The following is an 18,981-nucleotide window of genomic DNA, read 5'->3' on the forward strand; positions in this document are numbered from 1 at the left end:
ACAGCCACCGGCTGAGGCGGCAGCGGGAGGCGAGGGGAGTGGGGGGCCTACCTAGATCTGCCAAACTGGGCCACGCTCTGCCCGAAGCCAGCACCGTCCTCCTGGAAGACCCTGGGCTCCTCCACATCCAGGTTGAATCCGTGACAAGCAGCCAGAACTGAGGGGATGTGGAGCGGAGGGGCAGGGTGGAGGGTCAGAGAAGCCCCCCTCCGGACCCCCCTTCTTGGACTCTTGATGCCCGCCCTCCCGCAGCCTGGGGTTCCCATCTGCCCGTCTTTGTTGTTGCCTGGTTTGCCGGCTGTGTGGCTCCTGTCTCCCTCCCTCCCTTAGAAATAATCAGAGCGCACTGCGAGGGACAGCGAGGCAGAGGGGGCCCTCGGGACCGCAGGGGGCGTCCAGAACCCGCATCAGGCCCGGCACCGCCTGGGATGTTGCATCAGGAACGCCTTCTAAAGACAAAGTGGCCACAGGGTTTACTGTCTACACAGGGACCTTCTGAGAGTGAAAGGAACACCATCAACACTGACACCAGGGACGCTGGGGCTGCCCCGCAAACCAGGGCATACGGTCACCCTGCGTCACCTTCTCCTCATCCAGAGGCCCTGGGGGCCAGCTTGGAGAACACACTTAGAATTCTGGGATTAGCCCTGGCCGGTGTGCGCAGTGGCTGGAGAGCTGGCCCGCGCACAGAAGGGTCGTGGGTTTGATTCCCATTCAAGGGCACATACCTGGGTTACGGGTTCGCTCCCTGCCCCTAGTGGGGCGTGTGTGGGTGGCCACCAGTCGATGTGTCTCTCTCACATCAACATTTCTCTCCCCCCCCCCCACTCCCTCCCCCCTTCCACTCTCTGAGGACCCGACTTCAACCCCAATGCCAGGGAAACTCCAGGGAAGCCAAGCCTCAGGCTGGGCCGAGACAGGGAGGGTCCAGACCCTCATGCCCGGGCTTCGGGGAGGAGGACAGACGTTTGGGGATCTGGGGCCTACGATGGCCACGTGGGGGGAGCCTCACGTCCTAGGCCTTCCTGCCAAAGAATGGCTCCGCCGAGGCCGGCGCGGCCCCAGGATCTGACAAGGAGCCTGGCGTCCAGGCCTCAGGGTGCCGTCAGCGAGAAGCGGCGTGTGAGCCCGGGAGTGAGGCCCTTAGAGACGCGGCCCTTCCCCAGGGGCCGCCATCACCTGGCACCAGAGCTGCCGGACCTTCCCCCTTCTGAAGAGAAGCCGGAATCGGGGTTTCTGTGTGAAGTCGGACTTTAAGACACACACACGACCGATTTTCAAATGATTCCTGGATGTGGGCCTGACACCGCTTCCAACGTCCAGAGTTTTCTCTCGGTGGCAGTGTGAGTGCCAACCCGAAACCAAGATTCGAGGGAGACGCAGGACCGGGTACCCAGGTGGTACCCAGCCGTCCCCCCTCTGCTGGCTCCTGTGGCCTCCCCTCCCGGCTGCTGGGGCTGCCTCCTCTCACCCCCCAGCGCCCGCACAGGCCACCCAGGGGAGAGGGCCTCTGCCCGAGCAGCACCCAGCGCCCCTCAGCTCAGGTCTCACCCTCCCCAGACTGCAAGCCAGTCCTCCTTCCGCACCCGTGGACCAGCCCTCCCCTGCCTTCAGCTCCGGGGAGAGCTGCCCCCAGGGCTTCTCCCAGCTCCGGGGCCCCACTCACCGCCCAGGAAGAGCACAGCTCCAAAGGCCATCGCTGAGCAGCCGCTGGAGGAGAGCCCTGGGGCTGAGCGGCCACTGAATCGCAGGGCTGAGCACCAGCTCGCTGAAGGCTGCTCGGTGAAGAGTTAATAACTACTCAGGGCCTTGAAGTGAGAAGAGAAGGCGCATTGAGGAAGTCCCTGGTTCACCATAGAGCAGAGGCAGGGGCAGAAAGCCACCACCACCCTGGGAGACAGTCCCCAAGTTCTCCCCCTCCACCACCTCCAGGGCCCGGCTGACCCAGAAGACACGCACCCCCGCCCCTCCCACCAGCCCTTTAGACCCAGCTGGCGCCTCCGAAACCAGGTGGCACATGAGCCCTAGGACATGGGTGTGAGCTGCAGAGGGGCAGACCACCCCTCAGGTCTACACCTACACTACTCTACACTTGACATTTAACCTACATTTGAAGTGTTAGAAATAACTGTCATGAATATATACTTAAAATAGTATGCCACGGTTAGGGATTTTCTCATATATTTTAACGTTACAGGACATTTATTTATGTTTAATTATGTAATACTTAAAGCACACAGAAAATTACAGAGAACAAATAGCAACCACACATTTACCTACTCCTCCCAGATTTAACAAATGCTAAAATATCCGGGGGGGGGGGGGGCAGGAGGGACATGGGCCAGGGTGCTGTTGAAAGAAGTAGCACCAAACTGGTAAAGTCATACACACGGACTTACTAGTGAGCAGTAAGTCACAGATGCGTGTGACAACACGGGTGAGCCTCAACAGTGTCATAAGCGAAAGAAGCCAGGAACCGGAGGCATAATGTATGAGTCCTTTCATACGAGCAGGTGCCACCAGCCCACGGAGGTCGAAGTCAGAAGCGTGACCGCCTCTGGTGGGGCGGGGAGGACACTGCTAGCATTCTTTAAATTTAACACTCAGCACTGAATATTTTAGCATTTGTTAAATCAGGGAGGGGCAGGTAAATGTGTGGTTGCTATTTTCTCTCTCTGTAATTTTCTGTGTGCTTTAAGTATCACACAATTAAACATAAATAGATGTTTTGTAACAACATGAAAAAAGGTCCGCTATAGAAGAGCCCAGACTTAGAAGGTGAAAATATATGACAGAATCCCTAACCGTGGCATACTATGTTAAGCATATATTTATGACAGTTATTTCTAACACTTCAAATGTAGGTTAAATGTCAAGTGTAGACAATATAAAATAGCTTTCTAAACAAAAATTTTAGCCCCAGTTACTTGAGCTGATACTCGATGGACAGAAGAGATCAGTTAGACGCTGGGAGGGGCACTGATGTGGCCTGGCAAGGACTGGGCCGGGGACTGCAACTGCAGGCTTCGAGGCGAACATTCCTACTTTCTGCAGATTACTGTTGGAGAGAAAACCACAGCCCCCAATGGAATCACTTGTGCTAAAAGCCCATGACACCAAACGTAGAGTGAATGCCTGACTTGACTGCAGGTGCAACCTCTCCCAGAAACGTAGTCTCACTTAACCAGCCGGGACCTTCTGGGTAAGCACCAGCCAGGTCATCTGTGACAGGGGCCTCCTCCACCCACCCGCAAGGAAGACAGGCCGGCTGGAAAGAAGTCCTGGCTAAAAAGAATCCTTCCTTTTCTTTTACTACTAACTTCCCCGCCACACCCTCTTCCCATAAAACCTTCCCAAGGAAACCGCCCTTCGGGTGCCAGATGGGGTGCTGCTTGACTCATGAGTCGCTTAGCAAAGCCCATCGGATCTCCACGGGTGCTTGGTGGAATTCTGCCTTTTAACACGATCAAGGCCAAGTTGAACAACAGCTCTCTCCCTCTGTGCTAAGGGGTCTGTTGCAAACAGCACCCTTTCAGCAGTTCCGCGGATCGGTGAACCTCTCTCTGTGTCTAGAATCTCAAAATAATTTTTTAAATATATTTTTTATTGATTTCAGAGAGGAAGGAAGAGGGGGCGAGAGACAGAAACATCCACGATAAGAGAGAATCATGGATCAGCTGCCTCCTGCAAGTCACCCACTGGGGATCGAGCCCACAACCCGGGCATGTGCCCTTGACCGGAATCGAACCTGAGACCTTTCAGTTCGCAGGCCGATGCTCTATCCACTGAGCCAAACCAGCCAGGGCTCAGAATAATTTTTTAATGATTTTCCTAAATCCCCAGACTTAAAGATCTCTTCATGTCTTCATCTTCACCGTTCCTCATTGAATAGACACGACCTTGAATGATATCACCTTTCACACATAATCTCTAATTTGGGACTTCCCTTCAAAAGCAAGGCTTAAGGCTAGCATTTTGCTGACTCGGCCACTGTAAAGATTTCCACCTTTGCTTCAATTATATTATCACTTGTCTCAGCAAAAGACTGTTGTTGCCCAGTCATTTTTAAAGAACAATAAGGTCAAATTGCAAAAAAGACAAGCAAGTGCTTGCAAAAACCACACGCTTCATGGAAGTGTCTTTCTCCCAGGCTGGGTGCAGAAGGCGTCCGGCCCCGCCCCCTCCAGCAGTTGCTGTAAGTGAGGTGCCGCCTCCTGGGTATCCCCAGGGGTTCCACACTCAGGAGAAGCACCGCCTCGCTAAGTATTTTTAAAGCCCGTGATATTGCCACTTATTATAAGAAATATATATTTTGTCGTTGTCCCATTTCTGGCACAGAGCTCCTAAAACTCTTGGAATTTCCTAAGTCCTAAGCGTATAACTGCAGAACCAGCTCAAACTGGTCCTTGTTTCTAACAAGGTACTGAGTTGCTTTTCAGAGACAACAGGCCAAAACTGCAAGTCATGCGGCCCAAGTCTGCAAAAAGGAGAGAACTTTGACCTCCAGGTGCACCCAGGACAAAACCCCTCTTTTCTCTCCCCCCCAACACACACACCACCACCACCACCACCATGATGGAACCAGAGGACCAGGACATGACGGAACCTGAAGGCCGGAACCCTCTCAGAAGCGAAGGGTCCATTGTCCAGAAAGATCCAGTGCCGGAGCCCCTTTACCATAAATGGCCAAGTTCCAAAACTCTTCCATCAAACCGGCCCTGCCAGCACTTCGAACACCAGCCTGCTCCCCATCACCCCTAAAACTCGCCTGAGCCCTGGATCTGAGCTCTGCCTCCTCCTCGCTGGTCAACTTAGCAATAACCTCTTCTCCTTTTATCCTTAAAAGCCCATGTCATAGCATCGGCTCCTGTGCACACATAGGGCAGCAGGCCCTCGGTCCATAGCAAGAGCAGTAAATAAATGTGCCTCTTGTTATCCTAATGAGGTGACTTTTGAAAACAGGGTGAGGGCTGGTTGCACAGACCACCACGTGATTGGAGGGCTGGAACTTTCAGCCCCACCCCAGCTTCCTGCGGGAGGAGCTGAAGTGCTTCCCTCACCAACGCTCAGTGACTTCATCAGCAGGGCCTGTGTGCTGAAGCCGCCACAAAACCCACTGGGATGGGGTCAGAGCGCGTCCGGGGCAGTGAACTCAGGAGGATTTGTGGGGAGCGGCCCCTCGGGGGGCACGGAAGCTCCAGGCCTTCTGCACATACCTTGCCCTGCGCGTCCCTTCCGCGAGCTGTTCCTGAGCTATACTGCACTGGCCATCCACAGTAATATGTTTCTCTGAGTGCTGTCAGCCATTCTAGTGAATTAGCCAAAGCCAAGGACGGAGGGTCGTTGGAGCCTTCAGTCTATGGCCAGCGAGTCACAGCACAGGTGATACAGGCCAGGCTTGCAACCCACATCTAGTGGGACAGCCTCGCAGGACTGAGCCCCGAACCTGCAGAACCTGACGCTGTGTCCGGGTGGAGAGGGTCCGAATTGAGCTGAATTGTAGAACACCCCGCTGGTGCTGAAGAATTGCTCGGTGATGGGGAAAAAAACCCTGCCCCCCCTGCCCCCATTGGAATTCGGGTGCTTAGAACCATTACAGTTATATGTAAAAAAGTAATTGAACAATACATGATGCTAAGTGAAATGAGCCAGTTACAAGAAGACAAACACTGTTGCGATTCCCCTGACTTGAGGTCCCAAGAGTCGTCAAATTCACAGAGACAGGCCGGAGAATGGCGGTTGCCAGGGGCTGGGGGGAGGGATAAAAGGGAGCGGTTTTCAATGGGTGCGGAGGTTTAGTTTTACAAGTTGAAGAAGTCCTGGAGTGGAAGGGAATGTACTTGACACGCCTGAAGTGTACACTTAAAATGGATAAGAAGGCAAACTTCACGTTTCGTGTATTTTGTCACAATTTGAAATAAAAAGCAAAATCTCACGCAGCCGCATTTGTCCCTGACATGACTTCAGTATGAGAGCGGCCTCCCACTTGCCTACCTCTCCATACAGAACAGCCAGTGGCCATATTTGGTCAGCTTCACAATTCTCTCCCCGAGTCAGCACTGAGCCAGGTGGGAGCCGCACTGCTGCCCTGCCCCCTCCCTCTGCAAATGAAGTGTGCGCAGACCGGCCCCCGGGGGCCAGCGCTCCCCCAACGGTGATGCCACCCCTTCCCGCCACGCACAGGACGGCCATTCATTACCAACAGCCAGACGTCTGTTTGCTCCTCGGTGGTCAGCAATAAACAAAACCCATCAAGCGCTTCTCCCTCGCATTTGCGCTGCAGGAAAGCCTGGGGCTGGTTCAGGCTTCCCACGTCAGTGAGCGAATCCCGTGTAAAGTGACTTTGACTCGCCATCGCTGCTCCCGTGGAGACCTCTGACATTACCCAGCGCCCGAGCTGTTCCTGGATAAAGGAGCGTTGCCCGCAGCTTATTCTTCCAACGTGACATTCACCAGGCAGGGGGGTGGCGGCCGCAGCTCCCTCTGACAAGAAGCCTGCAAAAGGCAGGTGCCCCCTTGCTCGGCGTTCCGTGAAGCCGGGGGACGTAGTTTAACTCACTCCTGGTCAATGGGGTCTAAGGGAGTATCTGAGGCGTTTACCTCCTTGATGTAGAAAGATGGGGGAGACACTGGGCTGGTTTGCAACCTTGGGGTTCCCTGGAAAATCTGAAACCAGCCCCGCCCCCTACGCTGTGGGCGTGGAGAGACTGAAGAAAGAGAGACCATCCGGGTTGCGAGGTGCAGGTTTAACAGGTCAGAGGACTCACCTGGGGGCCACAGGAGTAGATCTCCACCCCACCTGCCAGGATCTTAAGTATCTACAGAGGTTCAGTCCCGTGGTTCAGTCCCGGGACCACCCAGGTGGTCTCAACCACACGCTGCTCTCTCCCGGCTGCCTTGAATCAAGAGGACTGGCCCTGGCTTGTTCCTCCTGAATGTACTGCTTTGGAGCCGTCTGGTCTGCTCCTTGGGGCGGCGGCTCCCATTCCATTAATCCTGACCAGCTGGAGAGGAGCAGCTGCTCACATACCCAAGAGCTGGACTGTTCTGTTGCAGGGAGTGGGCCCAGGGAAGGGTATTTTCACCAGGTGCCCATCCTGTGCCCGGACCCCACAGGAGCAGCAGAAGTCGAAAGTCAAAACGGCGGGTATAGGGCAGGAACTTGCATCGGGGCCTCCCCTTCCGTAAGAATTACCCTGTGGCCTAAAGCTTAGGTGGCTGCAGCTTTAGGACTGGGCCTGCTTTGCGTCCCATTCATGCTGACCAGGGGAGGCTGCACCGTCAGCCACGAGGGGGTGTGCGGGCAGTTCCCTCCCGGGGGTTATGCATTGCCACAGGTCAGCTTGCAGCAGGACAACGGGGAACCAGCGGAAACTGGGTAGCTGCCCCTCACTCAGGGCACTTAGGGGTACGAAGTAACCCACCCACCCCGGCGGGACATCCCGTTGCAAATTCTAGTCCTAACACCGCTCCCGGGCATGACGGGCCTGGGTGTGCTCCGCAGCACGTGCCCCGCTGTGAGCGTGGGAGCAAGGCTGTCTTGGGCGCCTTCCTTACCTTTACGGTGTGGGGTGTCTTGGCGGGGTCCCCAGTCTGGCACATGGGGCAATGGACCCTCCTGCTTGGTCAACCAGATGTACTGGGATAGTTCTTTAGCCCCCAGCCGAGGGGGCTTTTCATGTTAGTAATTTAACCTGATGTTGTAATCTTCCCTCATTCCTTTCTGCCAACCCCGATGCTTGCGGGTCACGCGGGCGTAGAATCTCCATTCGATGCCACGCTCTGCGGCCCAGTCTTGCATATCAGGACCTTTGAATGGGACTCTGGGGCACTGCCTGTCGGCGAGGGTATCCACCCATGGTCCTCAGTGTCTCCAACCCCCCATGGTGACAGCCTGGTGTACACGGTGACAGGGGAAGCTGGAGTTAGGCCAGATGCAGGGTCCACGCAAACCAAGGTCAGACCCTCACGCAGGCGGAGCGGGCCAGTGTAATCAATTCACCAAGCCCTCCCCTGGTGAGGACTCCAGGGTGCAGCCCCAGACTCCTTTGCCAGTTGCTCAGGCTTGTTAAAAACCAGGGCACTAACCAAGTCACTGTACATCAAGGGCGATCCAGCGCCCTTGGCAATATGCCCCCCACCTGGGTGCCCTGTGGCCATGCTTCCCGTGCCCCAGTCTGCTGCGGCTACTGAAGGGTCTGTTGCTCGGGCTACACCTGCGCTGGGGCGCCGGCTTCCTGCTGGGCAGGGGGTCAGCTCCTTATGAGCTGGGGCGTGACAGGCAGACAGGACTGCCGCTGACTCTTACAGGTGAACCCAAATCTCCATCCAAAAATCTTGACCTTACAAGGTTCATTCATGAGAGTTCACCCCCCACTTTCCCATGGTCCAAGGCACAGGGTCAGATCCTTTAGAACAGCCCAACTGTCAGTGCAGAGGGGGAACCGCCAGGGCTCATGAGCGATCCCCTGCGATGCTGTGGTTCATTCCTGTTTCCATCCAGATGGTGTCAGTGTTGGGCCGAATAGCGACAGTGGTCCATGTGGCCTGGCTGCCCGGACCAGACCCACCTCTGTACCAGGCGTCAGTGGGAATTTCCCTCAGACTCTCTCTACAGGCTGCAGGGCTGCTGCCACAGGAACAGAGAGGGGCATTGGAGGCTCTGCACACTCTACAGGGCCGAGTGGCACCTGCACTTCCAGAGACGGCGGGCTGGTGGACAGGGAGCAAATGGAAATGCCACATAGTCAATGTGGGGTCTGAGCCACGGCAGAGGTGGCTAATGAGACATATGCCTGCCCAGCCCTAGAGAGGGAGAGCTCTCGCCATGATACGCTCTCCTTCCTGGGAGCCTCTGCCTGGAGCGGTGCTGGGTACCCTGCTCAGAGCTGGGACCAAAATCCTGGGGTGCTCTCTCCTGCTGTCTGCTGTGCCCAGCCCTTACCTCCTGGAGTCACAGACACAACTAACTCAGATGGTAGCCTCCGTGGAGATGCCCAGACCTTCCACCTGCTTCTCCAGTACTTTGCCTGCTCAAAGGCACTCGCTGCTCTGATCCCCGTCGCACGTGTGCCCTTTCCTCACCAGCAGCAGAAGGGACGGAGGCTCTGTGCCAGGTGGGGAAGGAACATCCTCCAGGCCCACACCCCCTGCGGAGGCTTACACGTCTTTCACCTTCTGAGAGGCTTGCCCCTCATCAATCACAGCGTCTGGGACAATGTGTGTCTTAAATCACCCAGAACAAGTCGGTGGTGCCTGGGCCTGGAGCTCCCGTGGGCTGGCTGCCCTCCCCCGGCCCCTCCAGATGTCCTGCAGCAGAGGCGGGTCTTCACAGGCTCACGTGGTCTCATCAACCTGACAGCCGTTTCCCTGCTGTGCACAGGAGACCGGGCGCAGACCTCAGGCGGCCATCCTGCGATATCTGGTGGGGCCCTGCGGGTAGCCTGGGCGGCACTTGCCAGTCCCATGGTTGCCCCTCTCAAACGAAGGCAAATTGCTCTTGTGACACAGAGCCGGAGGTATACGGGACATCTCGTGTGAAGGTGTGTTTTTTTAGTGGAAGTTATTGGGGTGACATTGGATAATAAAATTATATAGGTTTCAAGTGTACAATCTGTAATACAGCGTCTGAATATTGCATTGTGTGTTCACCATCCCAAGTCAAGTCTCCTTCCATCACCATTTATTCCCCCCCTCCCCACTTCTACCGCCCCCACCCCCTTCCCTCTGGTAATCACCATACTGTGGTCTGTGTCTAAGAGGGTTTTTTTCTTTGCTTAATCCCCTCAGCTTGTTCACCCAGCCCCGCAACCCCTCTCCCCTTTGTCAGCTGTCAGTCTCTTCTCTATCTATGACTCTGTTTCAATTTTGTTAGTTATTTTATTTTGTTCATTCCATTTCACATATGAGTGAAATCATACGGTATTTGTCTTTCTCTGACTGGCTTATTTCACTTAGCGCAATACTCTCCACAGCCATCCATGCTGTCGAAAGGGTAAGACTTTCTTTCTTTCCTTTTGTTTGCAGCTGAGTAGTATTCCATTATTAAATGTACCACAGCTGTTTTATCCACTCATCTACTGATGGACACTTGGGCTGCTTCTGAATCTTGGCTATTGTAAATAATGCTTCTACGAACATAGGGGCACATGTATTCTTCAGAATCAGTGTTTCAGGTTTCTTTGGATATAGTCCCAGAAGTGAAATTGCTAGGTCATAAGGCAGTTCCATTGGGAAAAAAAAAATGTTATTATTGATTTCAGAGAGAGGAAGGGAGAGGGAGAGAGGGAGAGAAACATCAATGATGAGAATCATTAATCAGCTGCCTCCTACACGCCCCCTACTGGGGATCGAGCCCAAAACCCCAGTATGTGCCCTTACCTGGAATTGAACCGGTGACCTCCTGATACATGGGATGACACTCAACCACTGAGCCACACTGTCCAGGCAAGGCAGTTAAATTTTTAATTTTTTGAAGTAACTCCATACTGCTTTCCACAGTGGCTGCACCAATCTGCATTCTCACCAACAGTGCATCCTGGCCAACACATTGTTGACTTATTGATGATAGCCATTCTGACAGGTATGAGGTGATATCTCATTGTGGTTTTAATTTGCATTTCTCTAATGATTAGTGACATTGAGAATCTTTTCATATGTCTATTGGCCATCTGTACGTCCTCTTTGGAGAAGTGTCTATTCAGGTCCTTTGCCCACTTTTTAATTAGATTGTTTGTCTTGGTGTTGAGTTGTATAAATTATTTATAAATTTTGGATATGGCCCTAGCTAGTTTGGCTCAGTGGATAGAGCGTCAGCCTGTGGACTGAAGGGTCCCGACTTGGCCCCTTATCAGATGTATCATTGATGAATATGTTCTCACATTCCATGGGATGTCTTTTAATTTTATTGATCGTTTCCTTTGCTATGCAAAAACCTTTTAGTTTAATGTAGTCCCATTTGTTTATTTTTTCTTTTGTTTCCCTTGCTCAAGGTGATATATCAGAAAAAATATCGCTATGAGAAATGTCTGAGATTTTATTGCCTGTGTTTTCTTCTAGGATTTTTATGTGTTTTAGTCTAACCTTTAAGTCTTTAATCCATGTTGTGTTTATTCTTGTGTATGGTGTAAGAGGTGGTCTGGTTTCACTTTTTTGCACATATCTGTCCAATTTTCCCAACACCATTTATTAAATAGACTACTTTGCCCATTGTTTGTTCTTGCCTCCTTTGTCAAGTGTTAATTGGCCATAAAGGCGTAGGTTTATTTTTGGACTCTCTGTTCTGTTCCATTGATATCTGTCTATTTTTACGCCAGTAACATTCTGTCCTGATTACTGTGGCCCTGTGGAGTAGCTGGATTTCAGGTAGCGTGATTCCTCTAATTTTGTGGGGTTTTTTTTCCCAAGATTGCTGTAGCTATTCAGGGTTTTTTTGCGGTCCCAAATAAATTTTTGGAATATTTGTTCTAGTTCTGTGAAACACACCATTGGTATCTTGATAGGAGTTGGGTTGAAGTTAACATTGCTTCAGGTAGTATGGACATTTTAATGACGTCAATTCTTCTGATTCATGAACACGGTACATGCTTCCACTTATTTGTATCTTCATGGTTTCTTTCTTCAGCGTCTTATAATTTTTTTAGTACAAGTCTTTTATGTCCTTGGTTAAATTTATTCCTAGGTTTTGGGGTGTTTTTTTATGCAACTGTAAATGGGATTGTTTTCTTAGTTTTCCTTTCTGATAGTTCATTATTGGTGTTCTGGACATCTTGTGTGAAGGTTGTTTTTTGTTTGTTTGTTTGTTTAAAGTCTGTTAATTGCAGAAAAAAAGCAAGCTTCCAAAACAGATATTAACCTCACCACTGGTTTTTAAGCTTTTTGGAAATTATGTGACGTGTACATGCTATTTCTGTAAAAGCAACTTTGATTTGTGCCACTGCCGTTCTTCTGTTTCCTGTGTATTTAATGATAAAATTAATTGATTTTGGATAGGAAAGCAATATGTTGTAGTTCTAAGAAATCTCTGTTGTTTTATCTAAGGGGTCACAAAAACGTTTTTAGCGTCATGCTGCTATTTGACATAGTTTTCTAAAGGACCACAGCCTAAGAGCAAACAGATACGGGACTACTTTTCAGATGATATGATATCTTCCTGACCTATTGTAATTTTCTGGCTCACAAACACTCATCCCTGCATGCCTACATCCCAGTACTAAACGCACCCTGGAATCTCACTCAGAATTAATCTCATGACATTATTCTAAGATGCAGCAATGTTTTATTTTTATCACAACTTTTATGCTTCAATGAATAATTTTTGAGCCATTGATCCGTTTTGTTAGTTGGAGATATAATACAACAGCAGCCCTGAAAATGCAAATATCATGAATGTAAGCTGTTACACACAAAGGAAAATTATGTGAAAATCACACCTGCCACCTGCATGTTAGGTAAGGGACCGTTGCAGACCTTGGGACCTATCGACGACTTTTAAGAACACAATTATTGAAAATATAGCGGGATTTCTGTGAAAGTCACCAGTTTCAAATGGGTGAGATGTGCGGGTTTAAACTGTTTCTTGCTTTTTCTTATTGTGGTATAATGACATACAATGTTACATTAGCTTCAGGTGTGTAACAGTGATTAGACATTTGTGTACATTGCAAAATGATCACCACATCAGTCTAGTTACCATCTGTCACCCTACAAAGTTAGTCCACTGTTGTTGACCATATTCCCCATGCTGCACTTTACTTATATGCCCATGGCTTATTTATTTTATATCTGGAAGTTTATGCCTCTTGATCCTCATCACCCAGGTTGCCCTCCCAACTCCCCTTCTCTGTCAACAACCAATCAGTTCACTTTATGACTCAGTTTTTTGTTTAGTTTGTTTCTTATATTTTAATACTAGAGGCCCGGTGCACAAAAATTTGTGCACTCGGGGTTGGGAGAGGAGGTCCCTCAGCCTGGCCTGTGCCCTCTCACAGTCTGGGACCCATCAGGAGATAATGACCTGCTGGCTTAGGCCTGCTCCCGGGTGGCAGAGGGCAGGCCCAATCCCTAGGTGCAGCCCCTGGTCGGGCTCAGAGCAGGGCCAATTGGGGAGTTGGGGCACCACCCCCTGTCATGCACAGAGCAGGGCGGATTGGGAGGTTGCAATGCCACCCTCAGTCACGCTCAGGGTAGGGCCGATTGGGGGGTTGGGGCACCGCCCCCTGTCACACTCAAGGCAGGGTCCATAGGGAGGTTGCAGCGCCACTCCTGTCATGCACAGTGCAGGGCCCATCAGGGGGGTTGGGGCTCTGTACCCTGTCACACACAGAGCAGGGCCGATCAGAGGGTTGGGGCTCCACACCCTGTCACACTGATCCCGGTGCTGGGAGGCCTCGCTGCTCTGCTGATCCCAGGGCCAGGACGCCTCTCGGCTCCCCTGATCCCTGGCCTGGAGGCCTCTCGGCTGCTGATAACCATGGCCTGTAGGCCTCTCGGCTCCGCTGATAACTGGGGCCTGGAGGCCTCTCGGCTCCGCTGATCTCTAGCCAGGAGTTCTCTCGGCTGCTGATAACCTGGCTGGGAGGCCTCTCGGCTCTGCTGATCATGAGTCCGGGAGGCCTCTGGGCTCCGCTGATCACCGGGGCTGGGAGGCCTCTCGACTCTGCTGATCACCTGGGCTGGGAGGCCTCTCGGCTCCGCTGATCACCTGGGCTGGGAGGCCTCTCGACTCCACTGATCACTGGGGCCGGGAGGCCTCTCGGCTCGGATGATAACCGGGGCTGGGGGGCCTCTAGGCTCTGCTGATCGCGGGGCTGGGCCGACTCTCGCCTCCCTGATCGCGGGGCTGGGCCGACTCTGGCCTCCGCTGATCACTGGGGCTGGGAGGCCTCTCGACTCCGCTGATCACTGGGGCTGGGAGGCCTCTTGGCTCCGCTGATCCCAGGCCCTGAGGCCTCTCTGCCCTGCTGCTTCAGGGCTCTTTGGCTTCGCTCTGCTTGGAGCCTGAGTATGCAAATTAACCACCATCTTTTAGCTTCTGTAATTGAAACATTGTATCTTTTGGAGTTGTTGCTTCAGGAGCTCAGAGCCCCGCAGCTGCGGGGATCCTTGACTTTCTCCATCGCTGGGGCAACCAAGCCTCCTATTCTCAGCTGCCTGGCTGCCAGCTGCCATCTTGGCTGACAGTTAATTTGCATATTTCGCTGATTAGCCAATGAAAAAGGTATCGGTCGTACGCCAATTACCATTTTTCTCTTTTATTAGTATAGGATAAGTAAAATCATGCAGTATTTGTCTTTCTCTGACTGACTTATTTCACTTAGCATAATCCCCTCCAGGTCCATCTATGTTGTCACAAATAGCAAGATTTCATGCTTTTTTTGTGCCTGAGTAATAGTCAATTGTGTGTGTGTGTGTAACATTTTATTTATCCATTTTTCCATTGATGGACACTTAGGCTATTTCCATATCTTGGCTATTGTAAATAACACTGCAATGAACATAGGCTGCATATAGTGCATCAAATTTGTGTTTTCATTTTCTTTGGATAGATACCTCAAAGTGGGATGGTTGGGTCATATGGTAGCTTTCTTTTCATTCACACCTGCATAGGATATAATATTCCATTCCTTAACTTTTAGTCTATGTGTGTTCTCCTGAAGTGAGTCTTTTGTAGGCAGCATATAAATGCATTTTATTTTTTTTAATTCACTCAACCACTTTGTGTTTTTTGATTGGAGAATTTAGTCCATTTACATTTAGAGTAAATATTAGTAGGTATGTACTTATTGCCAGTTTGTTGTTTTTGTCATTCCTCTCTCTCTCTCTCTCTCTCTCTCTCTCTCTCTCTTATTCCCTTGTGGTTTAATTACTTTCTTTACTTTAGATTTCTTTTTATCTACTATATGATTTTGCTTTGTGGTTATTGTGAGGTTCACATATAATATGCCATGTATATAACAGCATATTTTAAGTTGATAGAAATTTAAATGTGAACACATTTCAAAACTCTAGATTTTTACTCTCCTTCCCCATAAATTTTGGTTTTTTGGATGTCATGTTTTACATCTTCTTATGTATCCCTTAACTAATTAATGTGGTTTTAGTTAATTTAACTACTTTTGTCTTTTAACCTTGATACTAGCTTTATCAGTGATTATCCCACTACTTTTACTACATACCCCTTTACCAGAGATAATTTACTTTTGTATGTTTTCTTTGTTATTAATTAGTGCCATTATTTTTTAGCTTAAAGAAGTCCCTTTAACATTTCTTGTAAGGCTGGTTTTGCGGTGATTAACTCCTTTAGCATTTGCTTGTCTGGAAAACTCTAACTCTCCTTCAATTCTGAATGGTAACTTTTCTGGGTAGAGTATTCTTGGCGGAAGTTTTCTCCTTTCAGCACTTTGTAATGTCTCTCCCTCTGGCCTTCAAACCTTCTGCTGCGCTCTGGCCCAGTCACTCAGTTGATGGGGATGTCATCCTGTACACCAAAAAGGTTGCAGGTTTGATTCCAGGTCAGGGCACATACCTAGGATTAGGGTTCCATCCCTGGTCAGGGTGTGTACAGGAGGCAACTGATCGATGTTTCTCTCTCACATCAGAGTTTCTCTCTCTCCTGCTTCCTCTCTCTCTAAAATCAATAAAACATATCCTTGGGTGAGGATTAAAAAAGTTTTTTCTGCTGAAAAATTTTCTGATAGCATTATGGGATTTCCTTTGCATGTAACAAGTTGTTTTTCTCTTTCTGCTCTCATGATTCTCTATCTTTAACTTATATTGTGTCTTGGTGTGGGTATTCAAGATTCTTCTACGTGTTAGGTGTAACAGCTACCTCTCTGTCTTGAAGAAGTGGCCTTGTGTAGGTGATGAAACGTTTCAACCTTTCCCTAGCTCTTGATTATCTCTCAAACTTTTGTGATTGTCTAAACAGCTTGGTTTATTCTTATTAGTCCCCCACTGTGGAGGATGTGCCAAGACTTGTCAGTATTCCAAGGTGAGGACCCTCATTGGCACTTAGTTTCAGGCTGATTGGAAGCTAGCCCTCAGGCAGCAGAGTTTTTTGTTTCTTTGTTGTGGTTTTTTAAAATATTTTTATTGATTTCAGAGAGGAAGGGAGAGGGAGAAAGAGAGAACCATCAACGATAAGAGAGAATCATTGATTGGCTGCCTCCTGCATGCCCCCTGCTGGGGATCAAGCCTGCAATCTGTGCATGTGCCCTAGACCAGAATCGAACCTGGGATCCTTCAATCCGCAGGCCTACACTCTATACAGTGAGCCAAACTGGCGAGGGCGAAGCAGCAGTTTTTAAAGTTGAAAATAAACACACTTCTGTGTGGCTTCAATAAAAAACCCTGATAGTCCCCAAGCCAGGAGATCTGGAGGTGTCCCCTGGCTGACAGTTGCTAAACTCGGGGCTCCAGGTGAGTTTATAAGCTCCTTTCGGGAGGCATCATCAAGCAGTAGCGAGGCCAAGGGGTGTGCAGTACGGGGTCTCCTGCTTGTGCCCCTGGGAGCACCTCTGCAGCCTCGAGGTGTGTGGGAACAAAGCTTATTCTTGGGCTGGCGCTACAGGTAAGTCAATAGGCCCTTTTCACAGGGAGATGGGGGGCGGGTGGAGCGTGTCAGCCTGCTGATTGGTAGGCTGCCAAGAACTGTCTCCCTGCGCATCGCTGTCCTGTGGAGCCCAGGAGCACCAGCCCCATTGGCCACCAGGCAGGTGACCAAGGGGCATCTCCTGCATGAATTGCACGTGCCCACTGGTTTTCGCAAAGCGGTGAGAGAGTGTAGGGGGTGGGGTGGGCTTACAATCGTCAGAAAGACAGCAGGAGCCTGCCTTGGCTGCACACACCCTCGCGCTTCGGTGACGCAGCTGGAGAGTGTCTCGTCTGGTGCATGCCAGCTTCAGGGAGGGGGCCGTAGCCTGCCGTGATCACTCCTGCTCACGGGTGCCAGCCAGTGGGCGAGGGAGCGCCACAGCAGCCCAAGGCAGTGGAGGTGCCTGTGCCAGCTCACCGGCCTGTGTTAGCAGGGCAGGCGGAGAGGACAGCCACGGCGCCCACAGCACCTTGGCCTCTGAAGAGACTTCCAGCTGTCCCCTGGCCTGCGCAGATGCTTTAAGATTAGCAAACGAGCCTCCTTCAAGTATAGCCTGAGTGCGTCTCAAACTTCTGCTTTGCGCTGGGTCCTGGGGCGAGCGAGGCCACAGGCAAGCCCCCTACAGGGAGAATCTCAGCTAGCTCCCTCTAACGCTGTGGCCCCATTGGTTTTCTAAGCCAGGTGTTTTGGGGCTTGTCTCTTTGGTGCGGATCCCAAGGGCTGAGCCTGATAGAGGCCTGGCACTGGTGAGACCCCGCCCGCCCGTGAGTCCTCGCCAGGGGTGGGGTGTTTTGGGCAACAGCATGTCTCTGCCTCTCCTTCCCATCGCGATGTGGTCCTTCTCTCTGTTGTAAAGGAGGAGCAGTTCATCCACTTCCCAGGTCTTTTCAGAGGGAAGTGATCCCTGCACAGCTGTAGACTTGCTGTCCTTGGGAGGACGTGAGCTCAGGGTCTTCCTATGGCATCATTTGGACCCTCCATTTCTTGCTTTTTTTTCCTCTCTCAAACGTAGCACTTAGGATCTGGCCAGGTGGCTCGGTTGGAGAATTGCCCTGTACACCAAAAGGTTGGGGTTCAATTCCTGGTCAGGGCACATACAGGAAGCAACCAGTAGACATTGATGTCTCTCTCTCTCTCTCTCTCTCTCTCTCTCTCTCTCTCTCTCTCTCTCTCCCTCTCCCTTCCTTTTGCTCTAAAATCAATAAGCATTTCCTTGGGTGCCGAAATAAATAAATCTACACTAATAAAAGACAAAGATGCTAATTGACAGTACCCTCGCTACGCTCATCAGCCAATCTGAAGAGTATGCAAATTAACCCAACAAAGATGGCTGTTAAATTTGCATACTGCAGGCAGATCCTGCTGCACTGCCCTGTGCTGGCGGCAGCGCAATCCCCGGCCCGGGGCGGGGGCAGGCAGCAGCGCTATCCCAAGCCACCACCCACCCCAGCGTAGGATCCAGGCCTGCCGTGTGCGACCGGGGGAGACGGGGAAGGCACCACGGGATTGGGCGTACCATCTGCCACCAGGGGAACGGGCCCAAGCCAGCAGGTGGTTATCTCCCGAGGGGTCTCAGACTGTGAAAGGGCACAGGTTGGGCTGAGAGACGTCCCCCCCCCCCCCCCCGCCGCCAGTGCACAAATTTTTGTGCACCGGGCTTCTAGTAAGTAAATAAAAAGCCTTGGCACATAGGAGATCAGTGGAGATGAGACCACCAGTGGTCTGTGGAACACACTTTGAGAAACAGCACTCTAAAGCCGGATTCCAGTGAAGTCTTGCCTGGAGCCCACCATGAGGCTATTGTATGATAACTGGCCCTTCTGGAGACTCCAAAGCTTCCAGATACAAAAGGAGTTTGGACCCGAAGACAGTGGATGAGGGTATCGTTGGGTGGAGGGAAAGGGCCACTTTCTAGCATTCCCTCAGGTCACATGATCAGCTGCTTCCCCCTTTTTTTTTCCCAATTAAAAGATCCTCAGGCCTGAGCACCCTTGTGGTGGCAGCAACAGTGGGATCTCTCCCGGGCAGGGATGTGTTGGCTCCCAGCTCAGCACCAGGCACCACTTTGAGCTTCATGCCAAGATGAGTGGCACAATAATAACCTTATCAGAGGCAGCAGGTCCCTGATATAGGACTTCAGGGTGTCCCCGATCACTAGCCACATGCAAACAGTGTCAGCACCTCTCAGGATTTGTACAGCATCTGTGTATTGGTTCCCTCCAGAGGGAAGAGTAGCCACGAAGGGCTGCGCCTTCTCCTTGCCACCCCTCCCCCTCAGCCTCATCCGTTTCCCATCAGTGACATCCCTGCGAATGGAGTGAGCAGATGAAGAGGCCAGGCTACCTCCAATAAGGGATGTTTATAACACTGACCTGTTTAACTGTCTG

General features: G+C 51.3%; 1 protein-coding gene across 2 annotated transcripts in view; it reads right to left on the reverse strand.

Moving 5' to 3' along the window:
- Nucleotides 1-1,796, reverse strand: part of ITGAD (integrin subunit alpha D) — a 29,768-nt gene extending 27,972 nt beyond the window's left edge. For both annotated transcript variants that reach the window (XM_059692158.1, XM_059692157.1), the window contains exons 1-2: nucleotides 1,667-1,796; nucleotides 52-157 (exon numbers count right to left, since the gene is read on the reverse strand). In XM_059692158.1, coding sequence (XP_059548141.1) covers nucleotides 52-157; nucleotides 1,667-1,697 — 137 coding nt within the window. In that variant the 5' untranslated portion in view covers nucleotides 1,698-1,796. The remainder of the gene's footprint in view (nucleotides 1-51; nucleotides 158-1,666) is intronic.
- Between the last annotated feature and the right edge of the window lie 17,185 nt (nucleotides 1,797-18,981).

This window comes from Myotis daubentonii, chromosome 4 (genome assembly GCF_963259705.1).
Source record: "Myotis daubentonii chromosome 4, mMyoDau2.1, whole genome shotgun sequence".
NCBI classification, from domain to species: domain Eukaryota; kingdom Metazoa; phylum Chordata; class Mammalia; order Chiroptera; family Vespertilionidae; genus Myotis; species Myotis daubentonii.